The sequence below is a fragment of the Amblyomma americanum genome, chromosome 3 (genome assembly GCF_052857255.1).
Source record: "Amblyomma americanum isolate KBUSLIRL-KWMA chromosome 3, ASM5285725v1, whole genome shotgun sequence".
In the NCBI taxonomy this organism is placed as follows: Eukaryota; Metazoa; Arthropoda; class Arachnida; order Ixodida; family Ixodidae; genus Amblyomma; species Amblyomma americanum.
Window position 1 is genome coordinate 198,867,115 of NC_135499.1, and position 18,873 is coordinate 198,885,987.

Sequence of the window (18,873 nt, forward strand, 5' to 3'; positions counted from 1 at the left end):
GCATTGGACATATTGTTTGGCAGTGGACATTTGCTCACAGTAAAAGATGTAAAATGGTTTTGTGCATTCAAAATTAGACAAGGAATCGACTCATTTGAGTCACATGCGAGTACTGAACCTGTGTCGTATTTCTTAGAACCCACACTGCATGAAAGCTTAAGGCCTCTTCGATTTGGCTGCACTTGCTGCATCAGTTCAAGGAGTGCAGCACTTTCACATTCGTTTTGCCAGTGCAGTGCGCATCTGCTGAACTTCCATCTTCGTTTTGCAAAAGTTCCAGCCTGGTGCAGCTCAGGTTCTTGGCCAGCTTGCACTCTCCAAAGTGGAAGTGCAGCTGTAGTGCAGCAGTATGGTGGCTCCCATGTCTAAGTCAGAGAAGCGAAAAAGATGTGACAGTAGCCTCCTAATTAAATGATGGCAATTCTTTCTTGAGAGGAGGAGGTGAGTGACTGTTCGTGGCTTCATAGTTGTAAACCTTAGCCGCATGAGCGGCATTTCAGTGCATATTCGTAAATTATCTGTATACATTCAACAACTTTTTTTTTTTTCCTGTGGAACAATAATTTCCTGGGGCTGGTTCATGGCAATACTTCTTTGGGATTTGCTGATTCGAAATTCTTAATATGGCTCGGGATTTTGGTGCCCATTGATGTTGGCGGCACGCAGTTGGCTGTTATTTTCTGGCAGTGCCAAGGCTAGAAGACGATCAGGCCTTCAGAGTTACTCTGTGATGTTGGAATGCAGCCAGGTGGTGCTGTGCTGACAGCTCTAGTCATGATTTATGAACTGCTCTGAGGTTTGAATCTCTAGCAAAAAAATGCTGCTTACTTGGATGTGACCACGTTGCAATAGAATGAATATTCAAACATAACTTTTAATTCAGTTTCCATTCTGCAAAGATGCAGAGTAACGGCAGTGCAGAGCACCTCCACTAAGGATGGGTGCAAAATGTTGCAATATTGTGTGAACGCGGTATAAGCCCCCAGCAGTGGAGGCGAAAACACATCGCTGTAGAGGACAGTGGCGAGCAGTCTACTGTTCCAGCCTTGCAAACACAGCCTCGAATAAATTTCGTTGAAGCTAGTGACAGTGCCTGTCCATTAGTAGTACCGGGTCTTTGAATGTACGAAGAGCACATCAAAAGACAAAGGAGACAAGGATGGGTGCTCATGCATGAAGTTTACATTTTTCATTTGCTCTAAGACTCAGATTTAACAAGTACCCCAACTTGACCCTGCTGCTTTTCTGGACTGGGCTTCGCAAGACTGGCTACGTGGGCATGCTTGTTATGGACATGGCAATGGCTGGTGATGACAGTGTGTCAGCAGCACGATTTCCTACAGCTGCGAGACCCCTCACTCTTATTCACCTTTGTAGATTCTAGGTTATGAACCTAATCAGCACAAGAAGTTTTTGCAAGTGCAAGGAAGTGTACAAACTGTAAGGAAGCTGCTAAATAGCACTGCTGAACCGAATGTATAAATAAAAATTCAGTAATGTTCCATGCTGGCAAAATTGTAGGAGAAGCACCTTAAAATGGACATATATATTTTCCAACTATGTTCTGGTTTTACATGTAATCGTGTGAGGTGCAAAGCTGATAATAGTTTACTGTAGAAGACGAGACATCTGGAGGAAATGTGTAACCACTTTTGTTCAGAAGGGTGCAGCCAGAAATTCTGCTTTTTAATGTATTTTTTTTTTTTAAGAAAATGGTGTGAGAAGCAGGATTCCTTTGCATGGCTTTGTTATCGCACTGTTCATAAAGTATTTCTTTGAGCTGTGTTTTTCACCATTGCCTTTTCAGTGCTTCTCATCAGGTGGCTATCGGCGGAGTGCGAGCAAGTTGTCACTTGGTATACAGAAATATTTGAGTGAAACTGGAATTGGCTTGGTTTTGTCCGGCCTGCCGGTGCTCACGCCCCGCCTCTTGGGAAGGCTGCTTTGCTCCACCAGCAAAGTGCCCATAAGATCTCTTGCTGCCGCTGAAGGAAAAAGAAAATGGTACTGCCAGCCGCCAACAGCACATGTGATAATGCAGTGCTATAATTCTCTCCATTCATTGATGAGGAGAGTTGGAATGCCAGTCCCTCACATGTTCTCTCTCTTGCTCAGCCTGGCAACTGTTGTTACCCTAAGAAATGGACTCTGTCCCCTGACACCTTCACTTTGAATCTCCAAGCTTTGAAGGCAGGAGCGGAAGCAGTGTATAGTGGCTGCATGGGTATCGGAAGTGCACTAAGTTCGAAGCAGCACAGAGCAATTCAGAGTGCGCCCACTGTGGCAAACTAGCTGATAAACTTTGCAGCATGGCCTGTGGCCCGCACAAATTACTTTTTGATGGCCTTTTTTAAGTTTCATCTACCAGATCTTAAAATATCTGAATTTCGTTCCAGGAATCTTCTAAGTGATCAGTGACAAACCCATTTTTCAGAGTTTATTGCGCAACATAAACCTTTGATTTACCTGATATTTCAAGGTATAAGAGTGAGTTAATGAGAATTATATGAACAGTTCACTAATCATTTTATTTGAAGCTTACAATGTGAAAATCAAAGCATCTTTGTCTGCAGAGGCCGAAACATGGAGGCTATTTAGACATGGCAAGAAATTTTTTGAACCATGTCTCTCATAAGCCCGAGAGCACATATAACGGTAATCACTCATGAAACTAGCTATGAGCTCTTCTTGTGCGCGACTACATTCATAGCCCTGCCGTCCTGTATCACAAGTGGCGTTCGCCTTGTCTGGAGTAAAAAAAAAAGATTAAAAAAAATTGCAACCATTTATACACATGCTGCAGCCAATAGCCAGTTGTGTTCGACGATTCAGTGAGCATTTTTTTTTTTTTTGAAGCGATGTTTATTGCCTCAGGGCATAAAAACTATAAAGTGAAAGATGAGTAAGATGCTTAAATAAATGAAAAAAGTTGAACTGATCTGATGAAATCAAGAAGTGAACGATGATATGGACCCTGTGTCCATGCAATATATGAATCTGGATTGTCCGGTGAATTTTTTGCTCCATATGGTAGCTTCAAAGTTTTCTGCACATAGCTGCAGGAAAGACCGTGACCCAGTATATCTCTGTAATGAGTATATCAAAAAGGGGACTGGTAAGGTGGTGATCTATGGGCACTAGAAATTTGCAACAGTGGTCTGGTACGTTTTGGTGTGGGGACTTGTCTTCACATATATCGAGTGAAGCACCACTATTTTGTTAACCTTTAGTTCTTTATTTAAGGGCTGAATAATCCTACTATAACTGAGCAAACAAGTGAGATGGGTATACAAAGAAGTTCTTTAATGGCGTTTTTCTACATGTCTAGTTGAATATTTGATGACAAGTGTGGTCAGTGAGACAAGACATGCCGTCCCTTGAGCATGCGACGGAACAGAATTTTTCTCCCATTTTTGGTCGATATGCGGGTCTTGAAACCAGACTTCGCGATCCTCTTGTGCTCGCTGGGACGAGGAAAGAACTGATGCATACGGCCTCTCACTTGCTGCAACTCTGGCGACAGAATTAAGTGCTGCAGCAGCTGACCGGACTGCGCAGCGAGCCCCGTGCACCTGCGCAAAGGAAAGAAAGTTTGAAAATGGGCAGTATGGAATGTCACTGTACATTTAATGAAGACGTCAAGGTCGCGCATGCTAAGCATCTGCACGCTTGTTGCCGCGTTCCTCACGTTGCAAGTCTCGCTGCCGGCTGGCGGTGGTGGTAGGACACCTTTACTGAAGTAAAAAGATTGAAGCTATATCCCTTGTGACGCCTAGTCCAAGGCCCCATAGCCAGCACGTATAACTAGTCGCCGATAACTGGCTACCTTGGGATCACTTAGCTGCTATTCCGAGGGCATGCTGTAGTGTTGCGGAACGGAATGAGGCAAGAAGTGGCCTGCACCGTTCATCGCGATGTATGTGGGGCCAGCGGTGAGCCGAGGGTTGGATAGATGCAACCTCATCGCTTACACGCAATGTCAACAGACCATGTCTTGTCTTTACCAGTGGAGCCCAGCAGCGAATTGTACTCTGATAATTTTTACCCTTAACTGTACTTCCGAGAATTTAAATACACAGCTGAGGGCTAAAGTCCCTAGATAAATGTCTGCTTTTTCAACCTGGCTATCTTCAATCAGCCACCTCTAAAAACGGACGCGCATGAGACAACGAATCATGCGCGTTCAATGCAGAGTGCTTGAGACACGACGCAAGAAAATGTCAGACGAATCAAAACTTTAAGAAAACTTTCAGCTAAAAGCGTTGGAGCATTCAGTTGGAGCAGCAGACGCGGCAGACACTGAAGCATTGCTCACATCGTATTGAAGCAGCGGCCAGCTGCTCCAATTACGCTCGTCAAGACTGACATGATGGCAGCACTTTTGGTGCAGACAGTAGGAACAATCAGACAAATCAAGGGTGCAATCTTTTCAAGGTAAACTTGGCGCTAATTTGGTCCACAATTAAATAGGCAGAAAACGAAGCACGTAAAGGTACTGAACCATGCACTGAACGCTTGGGCGCTGCCATGCCGTGATGTTGACGGCAATGCGTGAGCTCATGATGTCGCATTGGACGCATTCTTAGTATACTATAGTTGTATTTTGAGTATATAGACGACACAAATTTACCAATAAAATATAAAAAACAAGATATGTGCCTCAAGTTCTGTGTGTTCAAAAGAAAAGCAATTGGACAAAAGTTGCGTTTTGAGATTAAGATCGAGCCAATGTCTGGCCTGGTCTGGCCACATAAAAGCTAACCTGGCCACCAGCGCTACCACTGCTTGGTCCTTTTTACTCGTATCCGCCATAGTGGTACGACCGAAGTTCTATCCATCGGAAGAAAAGTTTTAAAAACTCAAGATGGTACGTGACATCCTTCTCCAATCTTTATCAATCCCCATTCCCAACACATTCGTGAACTTGAAAAGCAGTGAATTTTTATTTGCGGACATTAGGATTTTTTAGTGTTCCTTACTGTGCACCGCTTCTGGACACGGTCTGGCCGGCATAATGTCTCGGGAGGAAAGGCAGATGGGGTCATTCTTGCATAATATACGTATTTGACTAAAGATGGTGTTGAGCAATGGTTTTATAGCTTATTGTTACTCGGATTTTTAGCTCTACTCTACGTTAGCTGCCGGAAGCAGACTTGACGTTCAGCTGATATGAGGACGCGGATGTCACCCTGTATTACTGCCTGGGGCTATGACAGCGGTGCTGTCGTGATGTCGCTTTTTTGTTTAGTTTCCGTGCGGTATGTGACGGGTCATAGTGGGGTTAGTGCAGCTGTAGAAGCCCGTCTTGCGATTTTTTGTCGAGACAGGACCCCCTGCGCAGTTGCACATCAGAGATGCGTGTTTTTTGTAATCAATGAAAATTCTTCGAAATGCTGTGGTAGAGATATTTTAAACGCTCTACAGTGGCGGGCAGAAACTGCATAACTTGAGATTAAGGGTTATTCCATTTTTTAAGTTGCGTGGTATGTTTTCAGGGAGGTGTGCGCACAATGTAGGTCGCGTTTTCGGCTAAGCGTCCCCGACACGTGGCGTGCTGGTCTTGGCATTGTAATCTTGTCCGTGATCGCAGAGGAACGCGCAGACCGCTGAGCGCGGCGGGTGGCACTTGTTCGCCCGATAGTGTCAGCTTATGGTAGTCGCGTGACTATTGACGCGAAAACGGCAAGCCTTGCTCACGTGGGGTGTGTCGCGAGCCTTTTTGTCTGCCTGTCAGCAGCCATGTAGCATATTGCGCCCTTTGTCAGGCATTTTGTTTCGGTCATTGTAGTTTTCAGTGCGCTGCCCCTATTTAATTTACTATGATGGTTGCCGTTGGAAGTGAATTTTGGCCGTTTATTGATATTTTGGCCGCACTGGCGACGGGAGACTGATGCAAGTGTTAAGCTGAAGGATAAGACAACTAAAGATTATAACGAAAATTTACAACACTAGTGGGGGAGCTGGATCTGACAAGTGTGAAAAGACACGCTGTAATAAACCATTTCTTGAGTTTTTATTTTTCTAAGCTTATTTGCATGTTGAAAACATGCTTGCATGAACATTTGGGAATGTTATGTGCAGTTTTAAGCTAGCAGAATTGGTCCTTTCCAGAGCCAAGCATATGGTAGCTGTGCATACCTTGCCGTACCAGTGTTAGTGAATAACAATGAAGGCAAGCAAAAAAATCTACTGTATGGCTGATAACCTCAACATGGCATTGGTTTTGTGCTTATGAGTGGACGTGGGCCTTGCAGGTGAACTTCACGGTGGACGAGATCCGTGGGCTTATGAATAAGAAAAAGAATATCCGGAATATGTCCGTGATAGCCCACGTAGACCATGGCAAGTCTACGCTGACAGACTCCCTGGTGTCAAAGGCTGGCATCATTGCTGCAGCCAAGGCTGGCGAGATGCGATTCACAGACACGCGCAAGGACGAGCAGGAACGCTGTATCACCATCAAATCTACGTGAGTGTTTCCACGCAGGCATGCATTTTTGCCTGCATAGAATTATCATTGATTGAAAATGAATGGAAATGCAGGGCCTAAATGAGACTTGTTCAGGAAGAGCCTGCCTGTATTAGTGTCATGAGATGCAGATGGGGCCTTTGTCTGTCTGGTGTTGGAGCTTTGACATTGAATGCATGTTACCAACGCTTCTTTTCAGTGCGGTGTCAATGTACTTCGAGCTGGCTGACAAGGATCTGGTATTCATCAAGGAGGACAACCAGCGTGAGAAGAATGAGAAGGGTTTCCTCATCAACCTGATTGACTCTCCAGGACACGTCGACTTTTCCTCCGAAGTGACTGCTGCTCTTCGTGTCACAGACGGCGCTCTTGTTGTCGTCGACTGTGTCAGTGGTACGTACCGTGCAGTCCTTGGCTGACATGTTGAATGCTATAGATCAGTGTCATTCAGGTCTTTTTGGGTTAGGTGGTTTTGTATTGGAAAGCAAGTCCAATGCAATGCTGTGACTAGATCACTGTATTTGTCTCTTCTGCCTGTGGCTTACTGGTGAACCGGAGGACATTGCAGGCCAGAGGTGAACGACATTTTGAAACAAGCCATTAAAGCACTCGGAAACCATAAGAGACAAACCTCATGTGCATTGTGTTCGGAAAGGTACATTTGTGAGCAGGCCCTGTCTAGAGCATGCTTACGGTGCTCTGCGTAGCAAGTCAGCGCCATCTAACGTTACGCTCTGGGTTAGTTTGTGTCCCGTGTGCATGCGTGGCCAAAATAAAGCGGGGCCTGCTTGTGGGTTCTCGGCCCCATTTCTGCTCGGAGCTCCCGCTTCACGCCACCAGGGTCGCGCTGAGTGATATGTAACAGCGGCCGGAAAACCAGCTTGTTTCGCGCAAATCGCAACGTGGCTAGGCAAGCAAATGGTAATGGCATGTGGTGACTGCGAGTTTCAAATGCAAATGATATCCGGTGATTGCGCGTTTCAAAAACAAATATTTGGTGATCGCGCGTTTCCAAATTAAGTGATAGCGCTTTCAAACACTCACCAGGCTAAGAGTGCAAGAATTGGGCCTAGCTGGTTGTTTCTTGCCTGTTTTCATTATGTCCGTATAGTTTAGCTACCCTTGCAGCGGTATAAGAAGCACCAGAGACATCCAAGTTGGCCGGTCTCAATAGACTCGAAATACCGCGTCCCTCGTAGATAATACGCAGCGCAGATGCATGCTGAAAGCATTATGGCCGCGGCGAGCGGTGCATAAGCAGAGACACGCTATCACTCGCGCTTGCTTGCCTGGCCGTCTCGTTACACTCGTGAAACACCGCGGCATGGCGATGCCCTGGCCAGTCACAAATGCAGGCAGCGTGGCCCTGGTCACATGAAACGAACCAGTAAGGCGGTGGCTGGACAAGGAAGTGATGAGCAGGCAGACCTGTTTTTGCCATGCATGCGCACGGGACGTATAACTCACACCCAGAGCCTGTTAGGCCAGTGTTGTAGACGTTACCGAAACTAAATGCATTAGTTACGCTTTAAAAAAAAGGAACGGGTTACCGGCCTTTGTTAGCTAGAAAAAAATGTGACTCGTTACCAAAAACACTACCGCACGTTACTTTGCCGTTAATTTATCGCCCTAAATTTTAATCAGTGCGTTTTTGCTGCAAGAACTCATGGTAACAATTTTATAAAGCTCATATTGCACATAAAACTTCTGGCCCAAACATTTATATTACCTGAAATCCTGATTTAATGTGAATGCTATGTGCAAATGTGCAGGAGCTTAGCAATTTTACAGTGGCCTAAAGTTGCCTGTAGAGTTGCGTGTGATGGCTTCTAACTCTGGCACATGGTGGTCATTTTCTGAATGTGATATTAAACACAATATGACACTCCATCATCACAAAAAAACATCGCTGAACTCTCGACAAATTTGCAGCAATTCTGAAAAATGTGATGTTCCAAGATGCTCAGCATGCTTCCACTATTTAGTTTGGGAAGGGGAGATAGATGAAGGCAAGTGTGTGAATGCGTGTTCATGCACGTGTTTCGTGCTTTATGGGTACTCTTTTTATTTTAGTTAGGTTCGTCGTCAAGGGCAAGTGTTTTATGGCACGCATTCGAGCCGCAACAAGGGTTGTCGAGAGCACCTGTACGTTTTTTTATTTGGAACATCACTTAGGTGCTGCACTTTATTTATAAGGGGGGGGGGGGTGTAATAAAAAGTAAATAGCAACGTGACACCTCATGTTAGCAAGAAATGTTAACGTTAGTATATTACCTGTTACAGTTCCGAAATGGTAAGGAGTTTGTTACTAAGTTACCGAAAAAAGTAACACGTTACCGCCGACACTGCGTTAGATGGCGCAGACTTGCCAAAGAATACATTTGTGATGGAAGGTATTTTTTTTGTTTGGTCTAGTTTTGTTGCGACTTCAGAGGTTTCTGAAGTGTCTGGGGACCATTTGGCAAATTAGTGGCACCAGGAGCCATTGGGGCCACATTTTGTTTGTTTTATAATAGTTGTACATGTTTTGCACAAGAGGATATTTTGATGACCACCAATTGACTTTTCACTTGGCAGGTGTATGTGTCCAGACGGAAACAGTGCTTCGGCAGGCCATTGCTGAAAGGATCAAGCCTGTCCTCTTCATGAACAAGATGGATCTTGCACTGCTGACGCTGCAGTTGCAACCAGAGGACTTGTACCAGACCTTCCAGCGGACTGTGGAGAACACGAACGTCATCATTGCCACCTACGGTGATGAGAGTGGCCCAATGGGTGACATCAAGGTGTGCGGCCATTTCATAATGTTGCTGCATTGTACATAGGTCAATTTGTTCATGTCTGTGTGTTTGATAAGTTTCTCATTGTTTACACCTTAATTACACAACGTTCACAAGGATTTGAGAAAGTGCACTCGTGCATGTGCGGTTAGGGGGGACAAACCTCTTGGTACAATTTTTCTTGTTTCTTAAAAGATAGTCGTGAAACTTGCCCGCTTTATGCATTTCAAATATGCTTCTACTTTTCCTGTAAAATAAGTTCTCAAAATGTTATGAGTCCATGTTTGCAGGTAATTTTAATGTTGTAATTGTAAAGCCACAGTGAAGTTTATCATACGGACTTGATGCTACACTCGATATTAGTAGGCCCAGTTGCAGCAGGTTCAACTGTACCAGGGAAGATTAAATATGGTGACTCAGTCAAATTGTTTTCAAATTATACTAACTGCAATTGGTCTAGTTTTAGTCTGAATGCACTCTCTCAGAGTTTAACGATAATTGTTATAAACAGGTTGCACGAAAAAAAGCATAACAACTGCAAAGAGGGTTCACGGACGGCAAGTCACATGCGAGCTCTGCCGAGGCATCGTTTTGGTGGCACCGAAAGGGGCCTTGTAAAAAATACGAGACAAGACAACACCGTATTCACTAGAGGGGCCTTTGTTCATTCCAAACCATCGAGCTGGCGTGGCAGAGTGGTTAGCTTCTCATCTCTCGCTCCGGAGGCCCCGGTTCGATTCCGCAACTGGACAAATTTCAGACTCGATTTTATTTATTAGTGCTTCTGGGATTTTTCGCTCACGGCTAATGCCTCCACCGGCTTTCCTGCTACACGGGGCTGTCAATGCTATCGCGTTATGTTTCCAACCATGTCCATGTATAAGGGATAAGTCCAGACACTTACAAATGCACCAGAGGCATAATCAGGTTGCATAGTGCCGCCACTTTGCCGATGCCCCCAGTTGAGTCTCTTCTTGGTGGAGCCACAGAAGCAAGACTCGGTGATTCAAAGATTATCGCTCTCTCATGGGCACTAGCTTCGTCCATCGAATCAATATTGTTGATGAGTACACGGTTGGTGTAGACAGCACCGGTGATGCGTGGAGGCGTGAGACTAGGGGGCACGATTTGACCTGTATTTAAAAGGCAACGCGTACGCTTTCGGAAATATAAATCGCTGCTACAAAGCAAATACTCATTTCTTTCTAAAAATTTGTTGTCAGGTGCAAAATTGCCTCGTGAATCCAAATATGACAAAATTGGAGGCCAAAAAAGGCAGTTCCTCCCCAGCTTGCAATATCCAATCAAAAGGGTTCAAGTTCTCTGGAAAAACCTCCAGTGGAGGCTTGGCATCCAGTCATGCATGCTAGCCAGGTTTGCTTGTTTACCTGTGCAGCAATTCAAATCAGTTGCATTGTCAACAGAAAATTGCATGACTTTGGCATGGCAGTTCATAATTGTAGCAGTTATAAATCTGGGTTAAAAACCTGGTACTGTAGGAATTCCTTGAGGTGATGTTCATATCAGCTGTGCAGTCCTTGGGTACTCTGTAATTTGCATTTCTCCATAGTGGGCACATTTTAGTCTGCCATGGCCATTTGATGAAAAATGACAAAATGGATTTAATGCAGATCATTTATATATGAATCAATTGGAATGGGCATCAGTCAGGATAGGTGGAACGAGCTGAATTCACCTGTCTCTGGGCTTAGCACCCTGTTCTATGCTTACCGTTTTGTTTTGAAATGTAGCTTGGCTGTGTGGTTGGTTTATCCAACAGGTGGAGCCATCCAAGGGCAACGTGGGCTTTGGCTCGGGGCTGCACGGCTGGGCCTTCACGCTGAAGCAGTTCGCCGAGATCTATGCCGAGAAGTTCAAGATTGATGTAGACAAGCTGATGGGCCGCCTTTGGGGTGAGAACTTCTACAACCCAAAGACCAAGAAGTGGGCTAAGAAGCCTGACGCAGACTACAAGCGGGCTTTCACCATGTTCATCTTGGACCCGATCTACAAGATCTTTGACTCCATCATGAACTACAAGAAGGAAGAGACTGCCCGCCTCCTAGAGAAGCTCAACATCGTGCTCAAGGGTGACGACAAGGAGAAGGAAGGTGAGTGCATTGCTGGGGCTTTTTTTTTTTTCAAGTTGTATTGGTAGCTGATGCTTCGTATTAACCCTTACAGAAAGGTCACAAAGCATTTTCTACATCTTGTGGATTTTTATCGGGGTGCTAGGGCTTTGTCATTTTTTACTGCTGTAGCACTTATTCTCCTCGTTTAGCCATTGTTTTTTTTGTTTGTCTGAAGCCTGCTTTGTGGCAGGCTGCCCACTGGGTTGTGGGCATTATGCCCAGTTGTATAGTCAAATCTTGACATAATGAACCACGTGAGACAGCCAAAAATCATTCGTTATTTTTAAATATCTTTCTGATGAAAAACAGTTATAAGCCAGTGGTAAAATGGAATGAAAATGACCTATCTTGGCAGTAGACAAGTGGGCAGATAAGCAAGCTCTCAAATTAATGTGTTGCACTCACTTCAAAGGTGCTCTGTTTGAAGAAATCTGTTTTCTTCTGGCACGTGCAGCACACACAGCAGATTAGAAATGCTGCTACGCCTTCCAATTTGTGCAACACCTTACCGGGTGCATCATTGCTCCGTGCAATGACAGTACGGACTTCGTTCATGTGGAATAAAACGTCGTTCAATATGACCTCTTCAGTGTTCGGTGCCCCACAGTCGTCTTCCTTTGGGTAGTCATCGTCATTGAAGATGTCGAGAACGCTGTTAATGGTCCCCTTGGTTGTAAAGTCAGCCGAGGTTAGTGCTGCGCTGATGCTCTCCACGTAGTCGTCGAACCAAAAGACATCGGGCAGCAGTCATCTCTAAGTCGTCTTCAAGCTGCATAGTTTTGCCGGCAGTTGCTAGTGTTAGCCGCTTTCAAGTTCCACCAAGCTCCTGTGAGCATTTCCACGTCCTGACAAATACTTATTGCTGTCGGCTGCTTTAGGCGGAGGTTGATGAGCAACCGCTGCACAAGGCTCTTATTTCCGCAAACGAGTAGGCATACGGCCTGCCTTCACATTTCACTATGATGCCTTGGTGTGCTTGTCGGCAGAAACTCTAGGCGAATGTGCAAATGTGCTCTGATTCACAATGCGAGCTGAGCAGTTCAAAATAATTCTTCAGGAAGGATCCTTCCTTATTTGGTTGTCGAGTTTGGTCAGCCACTCGGGAAACGATTCTCATCATCCACACACGCTTGTTCGCACGGTAGTCGTACGCTGCCGACATCACGTACTTGCCTATGATGAGTAGCTTAATTTTTTCCGTGCCTGTTCCATTGCAGCAGAGCAGGACATTCATGCAAAGATGCGACTTCCCTCCTTTGCACTGCTCTCCTTTGAAGTGCGTCGTCCGATCTGGCAGCAGATAATAAATGCGCCTTCAGCTAGCACTCTGAAACGATCATTTCAGCAAAAATTCACACCTTCTCAGCAGCCCTTTCCTCGCCTGAGACTACCTGCCAAGTTATTCTGTTTCTCTGACGGAAACGGAAAAGCGAACCCGTCCAGTTATTTTAAGTGCATCAGCAAATTTGTGTGCTTTTTCTTGCAGCATTTGGGCCAGACACTGGAACGTTTTGTAGTCTGGCATCTTTAAACCATGTGAGAACGGCTTTGTCCAAATTTTGAAAGTTCCCCAGTCGCTGCAGTTTCCTTGTTGGAGCAAGTTGCGACTCCCAATGAAGTTTGAGGATTTGGCTTGGTCCTTCAAAATGGTCGCAACCATTGGTGGGGCAACGGCACGTCTGCAGAGGTCTTTTTTTTTTTTTTCATCAATTCTTGCAGTATGTCCACTTTTTCCTGCAACGAGAACTGCTTTTGCTTCTTCTTGGCACCATTGCTAGCTGCATTCATAGTTTAATCACGCACAACGAAAACACTTGCGCGCACCACGACCAAACGGCCGACACCCAACACCATGGAGGAAGGAAAATCGGGAGAGGCCCTCTCTATTCGAGCTGCACGCCAGAAAGTGTGCCGGAAGTCTCTTTTGCAAGCACTACTAGGAATATTTTGCCGCCAGGGCAGCCAATAGTAACGCTGGGCGCAGCAGTGTTGTCTACTGTACGTGCGCAAGTGCACCGAGACAACTGCCAAGTAGGGGGGCGCAGAGGGAGCCGGCTTCAAAAAAAATGTAGCGCAATTCCCTCTCCTGCGTTCTTTCCTTCCTCCGTGCCAAACTAGGTAGCCGTACTGGATGCTTTGCTTGGCATAGGTGTTTGTCATCAATGTTGGAATGTTGTCTGTGTGAGGATTTTGTCTTGACTGCATTTTTCAGTCTCAGTGCAGTTTGCTCACAAACTTCCAGTAATAGTGCTGTGCATATCTTTGCAGGCAAGAACTTGCTGAAGGTTGTGATGCGGACATGGCTGCCAGCTGGAGATGCGCTCTTTGAGATGATCACAATCCACCTGCCATCTCCTGTGACCGCTCAGCGCTACCGAATGGAGATCCTGTACGAAGGCCCCCAGGACGATGAGGCTGCTGTAGCCGTGAAAGCATGCGACCCCGAAGGTCCTTTAATGATGTATGTTTCCAAGATGGTGCCGACTTCTGACAAGGGCCGCTTCTATGCTTTTGGGCGAGTTTTCTCTGGCGTCGTATCGTCTGGACAGAAGGTGCGCATCATGGGCCCCAACTACACTCCAGGCAAGAAGGAGGATCTGGCTGAAAAGGCCATCCAGAGGTGAGCACATGGTGTTTGGGAGATAACCGGGGTGCCATCAGCATTTGGTGGAGCTATTGGGACAGCGAGATTCTGGTGCATGCCAACAGGTGTTGCGGTCCTTCCTTATAGCTCTTGGCTTTGTTTTATAGGATAAAACCACAGGCTGTGGTATTCTTTGTGGAAGCATCAGGTGAAGGGTGATCTGAAAGCAGAGTGGTGTCTGATGGCTTCCATCTGCTTGTGTTCTTGAATGATGGCTGCTCAAAGAAGACCACACCTGCAACCGTTCTGATGCCAGGGAATTTTTTTCTGTACTCCTCTGTCTTGGCGCGCTTCTCATTTGCAATCTGAGAAGTTGCGAATGCAAACGGAGGAACATCGTATGCTGGGTCTAATGCCTTCGGTGCCTGTCTCTCGTCTAGCCCCCTTGGGAGCGAATTGGGCAGGTCCCATCCTCTAAGGACCCAACAAGAAGCTTCAGAAAACTAGTTAAATTTGTGCTTGTTCTTGCTTGCTTGTCTGAGCTCTTTTGCAATAGTCTTTGTCATGTACAGTGCTGTTAACAAATGCAGCCTAGGCAAAGGTGGCAGTGGTGCTTATTGCATATTAATTGCAAGCTAGCTGTAAGATTTGACAGGTTGCATCTGTCCACATCAAAGATTTGAGTGACATAACTGTTGCAGTATCTTGTTATTGACTTTTTGTTTGTAAAATCATGCCATAATTTATTTGTTAAAGGAACTTGTTGTTTTTAAAATCGGCAAATAAGATTAGTTGTCTCTCTGTATTAAGCTATTAAAGCTTGTTGCACCACCATGGAGGTCATATGGACAGATCCAATCGCCCTCACACAAGATCTTGTTTTTCACACTGCAGTTTTTGTTGGTAACAGTGTCCCTTTTCTTTTTTTCTTCCTTGTTCAGGACTGTGCTGATGATGGGCCGTTATGTGGAACCGATTGAGGATGTGCCTTGTGGCAATATCTGTGGTCTGGTCGGTGTGGACCAGTTCCTGGTCAAGACAGGCACCATCAGTACCTTCAAGGATGCGCACAACATGCGTGTCATGAAGTTCTCTGTGAGCCCTGTGGTGCGTGTGGCCGTGGAGCCACAGAACGCCTCGGACCTGCCTAAGCTGGTGGAGGGCCTGAAGCGCCTGGCCAAGTCAGATCCTATGGTGCAGTGCATCATTGAGGAGTCTGGAGAGCACATTGTGGCTGGTGCTGGTGAGCTGCACCTTGAGATCTGTCTCAAGGACTTGGAGGAAGACCACGCGGGTATCCCACTCAAGAAGACAGACCCTGTTGTCTCCTACAGGGAATCTGTCCAGGACGAGTCTAGCATCATGTGCCTGTCCAAGTCTCCCAACAAGCACAACCGTCTCTTCATGAAGGCATGCCCACTGCCTGATGGCCTGCCTGAGGACATTGACAAGGCATGTAGATTGTTGCGATGCATAGCGCTGTTGCAGTACGGGGGTTGTCCGAGGGTAATTGAAGTTCTGATGCAGTCATGCTAGAATTTAAGGCTCCAAACCATGGGCTTTAAAGATGAATGCCATGGTATTGGTTTTATGTGTTTTGGGCCGCGTATAATAACCTGTGATGGGGCACCTCTGTCTTGGCGCGCTTCTCGTTCTATAGAGAAGTTGCGAATGCAAACAGAGGGACATTGAAGGAGCTGCTGGGTCCAATGCCTTCGGTGCCTGTCCCTTGTTAGCCTCCTTGGGAACAAACTGGACAGATCCCATCCTCGAAGGACCCCACAAGAAAGTGGCATTCATTCAGCGACAATCAGCAGTTTGGGAGAATATGGTGCAGTTGTAACCCATTTCAGCAGAAGGGGGTCTTGCAGACAGTTACTAAAAGAGGAAAAGGGTAAAGCATCAGCTCAGACATGTTACTAGGTTGTGACATACTGAAGTTTCCTCTCTGAAATGCCTTTACAAGCGCCATATTTACACTATCTAGGCTGGCCTCGATTCTAAGCAGACAGCTGAAGGTTGAAAGCTAAATAAAAGTTCCTCGAATGTAAGTCGACCTAAAAAGAAATTGAGAACGACAGCAGGGACAGCACGCAAAGGACATTTCCGAGAATTTGCCCCCGCAATGCCCTTTTTGTACAGTGCACAATCTTCTGTGGCATCAAGTGCATTGGAAATGCTGAACTTCAGGAACAAGTACGCAGCCAAGGTTTCAGAAATGTCATCCGAGGTTGCAGCTAGCTACAACTCCTAGCGACATGCTCTTGATAGCAGGCAACACTGCCAAAGTTAGTGCCTGTTTGCGCAGGCTACGACCGCGCCCAAAAAGTAGTTCGCCCTACAACCAAGGGCAGTGAATGACGCCTCTAGCAACATTTCAGTCTTGTTGGAGCTGTCACGTGCGCCTCACTGGTCCCGTGGAATGCCTCGCTCTCTTCCCAGCTCTCTTTGGTCTGTAGCACTTCTGCGGTGACTGGAAGGGTTGCTGACCTTCGCGATTTCACAACCTCTGCCGGTGCTGATTCCACGTCGGGATGGTGGCCTTTCTTTGGGCCCGCAAAGGCCCTCATTGAAGTGCAAGCAAAAAGTTCATCACGAATACAATGGCAAAATCCTCAAATCTATACCAACCTAAGAGTTTCATCTCATATTTTCACAAAAACTGTCTGCCTACATTCTAATAACCCACATTCAGTGTGGTTATGCTGCCTTTAATGCTTTTGTGGCGGACGTCAAACCTCCAGTATTTGCTCTTCCTTCTTGTTGGCAAGTTATGTGACAAATTTTTGTTGAAACAAAAAGAGTGCCTGCATAAGCAGTTGTAAGGAAAGTTCATTGGTCAATATTTGTGCATAATCATAAATCCAAGACTGACTTGTGTTTGGTTTCTAGTTTTGCAAATGCTTGGCAATATATGTGTAGCTCTTTTGTGGTCCAGCTCACTTGCCTTGGGCTGATATTGTCAGTTCTTTGTTTTGTGGTATTAAATCTGCACCATGGCGTGTCCAAATTATTTGTTTGAATTCTGACAGCTGCTGCCTTTCCTTGCAGGGCCAAGTGAACCCTCGTGACGATTTCAAGGTTCGTGCCCGCTACCTTTCTGACAAGTACGAATGGGATGCCACTGAGGCCCGTAAGATCTGGGCCTTTGGACCTGAAGGCACTGGCCCCAACCTTCTTGTGGACGTCACCAAGGGTGTGCAGTACTTGAACGAAATCAAGGACTCAGTTGTGGCTGGTTTCCAGTGGGCCACTAAGGAATCTGTCCTTTGTGAAGAAAACATGCGTGGTGTGAGGTTCAACATCCATGATGTTACCCTGCATGCTGATGCCATCCACCGTGGAGGTGGCCAGATCATCCCAACAGCCCGACGATGCCTCTATGCCTGCATGTTAACTGCATCACCAAGGCTTATGGAGCCAGTGTACCTCGTGGAGATCCAATGTCCAGAGAATGCTGTGGGTGGCATCTATGGAGTGCTCAACCGGCGCCGAGGTCACGTCTTCGAGGAATCCCAGGTTGCTGGCACACCCATGTTTGTGGTCAAGGCCTACCTGCCCGTCAACGAGTCGTTTGGTACGTTGCCTCGGTTGAGATTGACATGCAACTCATGCATTCTAGACCATTGTTTCCTTTGCTTTTCTGGTTACTGTGTACACTAACCATTTGCACTTCCTGTGTGCCAGGAGTCATGGAGGCCTTTGTGGGGGTCCTGTAACTGCATTGTGTGTAGCATGGCAGTTGAGGTTTTTATACAGTTTAATACATAGCAGGCAGCACTGCCAAAGTTAGTGCCTGTTTGCGCAGGCTAAGACCGTGCCCAAAAAGTAGTTCGCCCTACAACCAAGGGCAGTGAATGACACCTCTCCCAACATTTGTCCTCCAACCCATTGAGAAGTAAGAATGACTTTGGCAGTCTGGCAGGGCGAATCACCCTTACTCCACCCGCGCCTAATAAGTTGCTCACGCGGTGAAAAATTAGAGGGTCAGAGTACTGATATCCTCATAGCTTTGACTAATTTTCCATACTTCAGTCGTTTTATACCGCTCTTTGTTTTCGTCCAAACACTTGCCGAAGCTTCAAGAAGGACGAATGACACGTGGCAGTAATATGGCTTTGCAAACATACTTCTGCAGCATTGCCTGCTATGTATGAAATTGAGTATAGTTCCTATTTATACTCTTCACGTAGAGTTCGTAGGGGCAGACAATTTTGCCTGTATATCTTAATACAGTCAGAGCTCTGCATCTGTGCCTTAGCATTGCAGCAATTGCTGTTTTTGCAGGTTTCACAGCGGACCTGCGTTCCAACACTGGAGGCCAGGCCTTCCCGCAGTGCGTGTTCGACCACTGGCAGATCCTGCCCGGTGACCCACTGGACGGCAAGTCCCGCCCCTACAACGTCGTCATGGAGACCCGCAAGCGCAAGGGACTCAAGGACACTCTGCCAGACCTGGATCAGTACTTCGACAAGTTATAATCGCCGGCAAGCCTAACACCACTCTTGCAACTGGCCAGTACTCGTCGCCTCCGTTGGTCAACCCCGAGTTTTTTTTTTTTTTTATAGGAGGAGATTTATGTAAAGATATGGAAAGGACCGACGCTCTATTCTGCACTGTGTGGACATCTTCATTTATTGTTGATTTTATTCTAATGTCCCGCCGTGTCTGTCAGAACGTTGGTTACGGGCGCACTACAGAGCTATTCCGCGAATAAAAAGTTTGTGGAACTTAACCAGCGTGTGTGTGTTCATGCTTGAATTTTTATTTTTTTGGAAACTACCGAGCTGCAGACCTGCTGCCGGTGACAACTCATTCACTCGTGCGGCAATGTTTGAGTACCTGCACGCAGGATTGCAAATGCCATTGCAAAATTGAATTGGGGTGGGTTAAGAACGGTGTGAAGGA

General features: G+C 46.1%; 1 protein-coding gene across 1 annotated transcript; it reads left to right on the plus strand.

The window, feature by feature from the left end:
- The first annotated feature begins 4,745 nt into the window (after positions 1–4,745).
- eEF2 (eukaryotic translation elongation factor 2) lies at positions 4,746–18,698 on the plus strand. The gene is made up of 9 exons (XM_077659559.1): positions 4,746–4,867; positions 6,255–6,469; positions 6,669–6,862; positions 9,047–9,255; positions 11,030–11,360; positions 13,650–14,001; positions 14,907–15,417; positions 17,017–17,542; positions 18,253–18,698. Exons 1-9 carry the CDS (start codon positions 4,865–4,867, stop codon positions 18,444–18,446), a joined length of 2,535 nt encoding a protein of 844 aa, XP_077515685.1. The 5' UTR covers positions 4,746–4,864; the 3' UTR covers positions 18,447–18,698.
- The last annotated feature ends 175 nt before the right edge of the window (positions 18,699–18,873 follow it).

Bases quoted from the DNA above. Each gene is read 5' to 3' on its own strand.
- eEF2 (XM_077659559.1), top strand. The intron at 9,256-11,029 runs GTGTGCGGCCAT...TTTATCCAACAG, and splicing joins GCCCAATGGGTGACATCAAG to GTGGAGCCATCCAAGGGCAA. The intron at 14,002-14,906 runs GTGAGCACATGG...TTCCTTGTTCAG, and splicing joins GCTGAAAAGGCCATCCAGAG to GACTGTGCTGATGATGGGCC.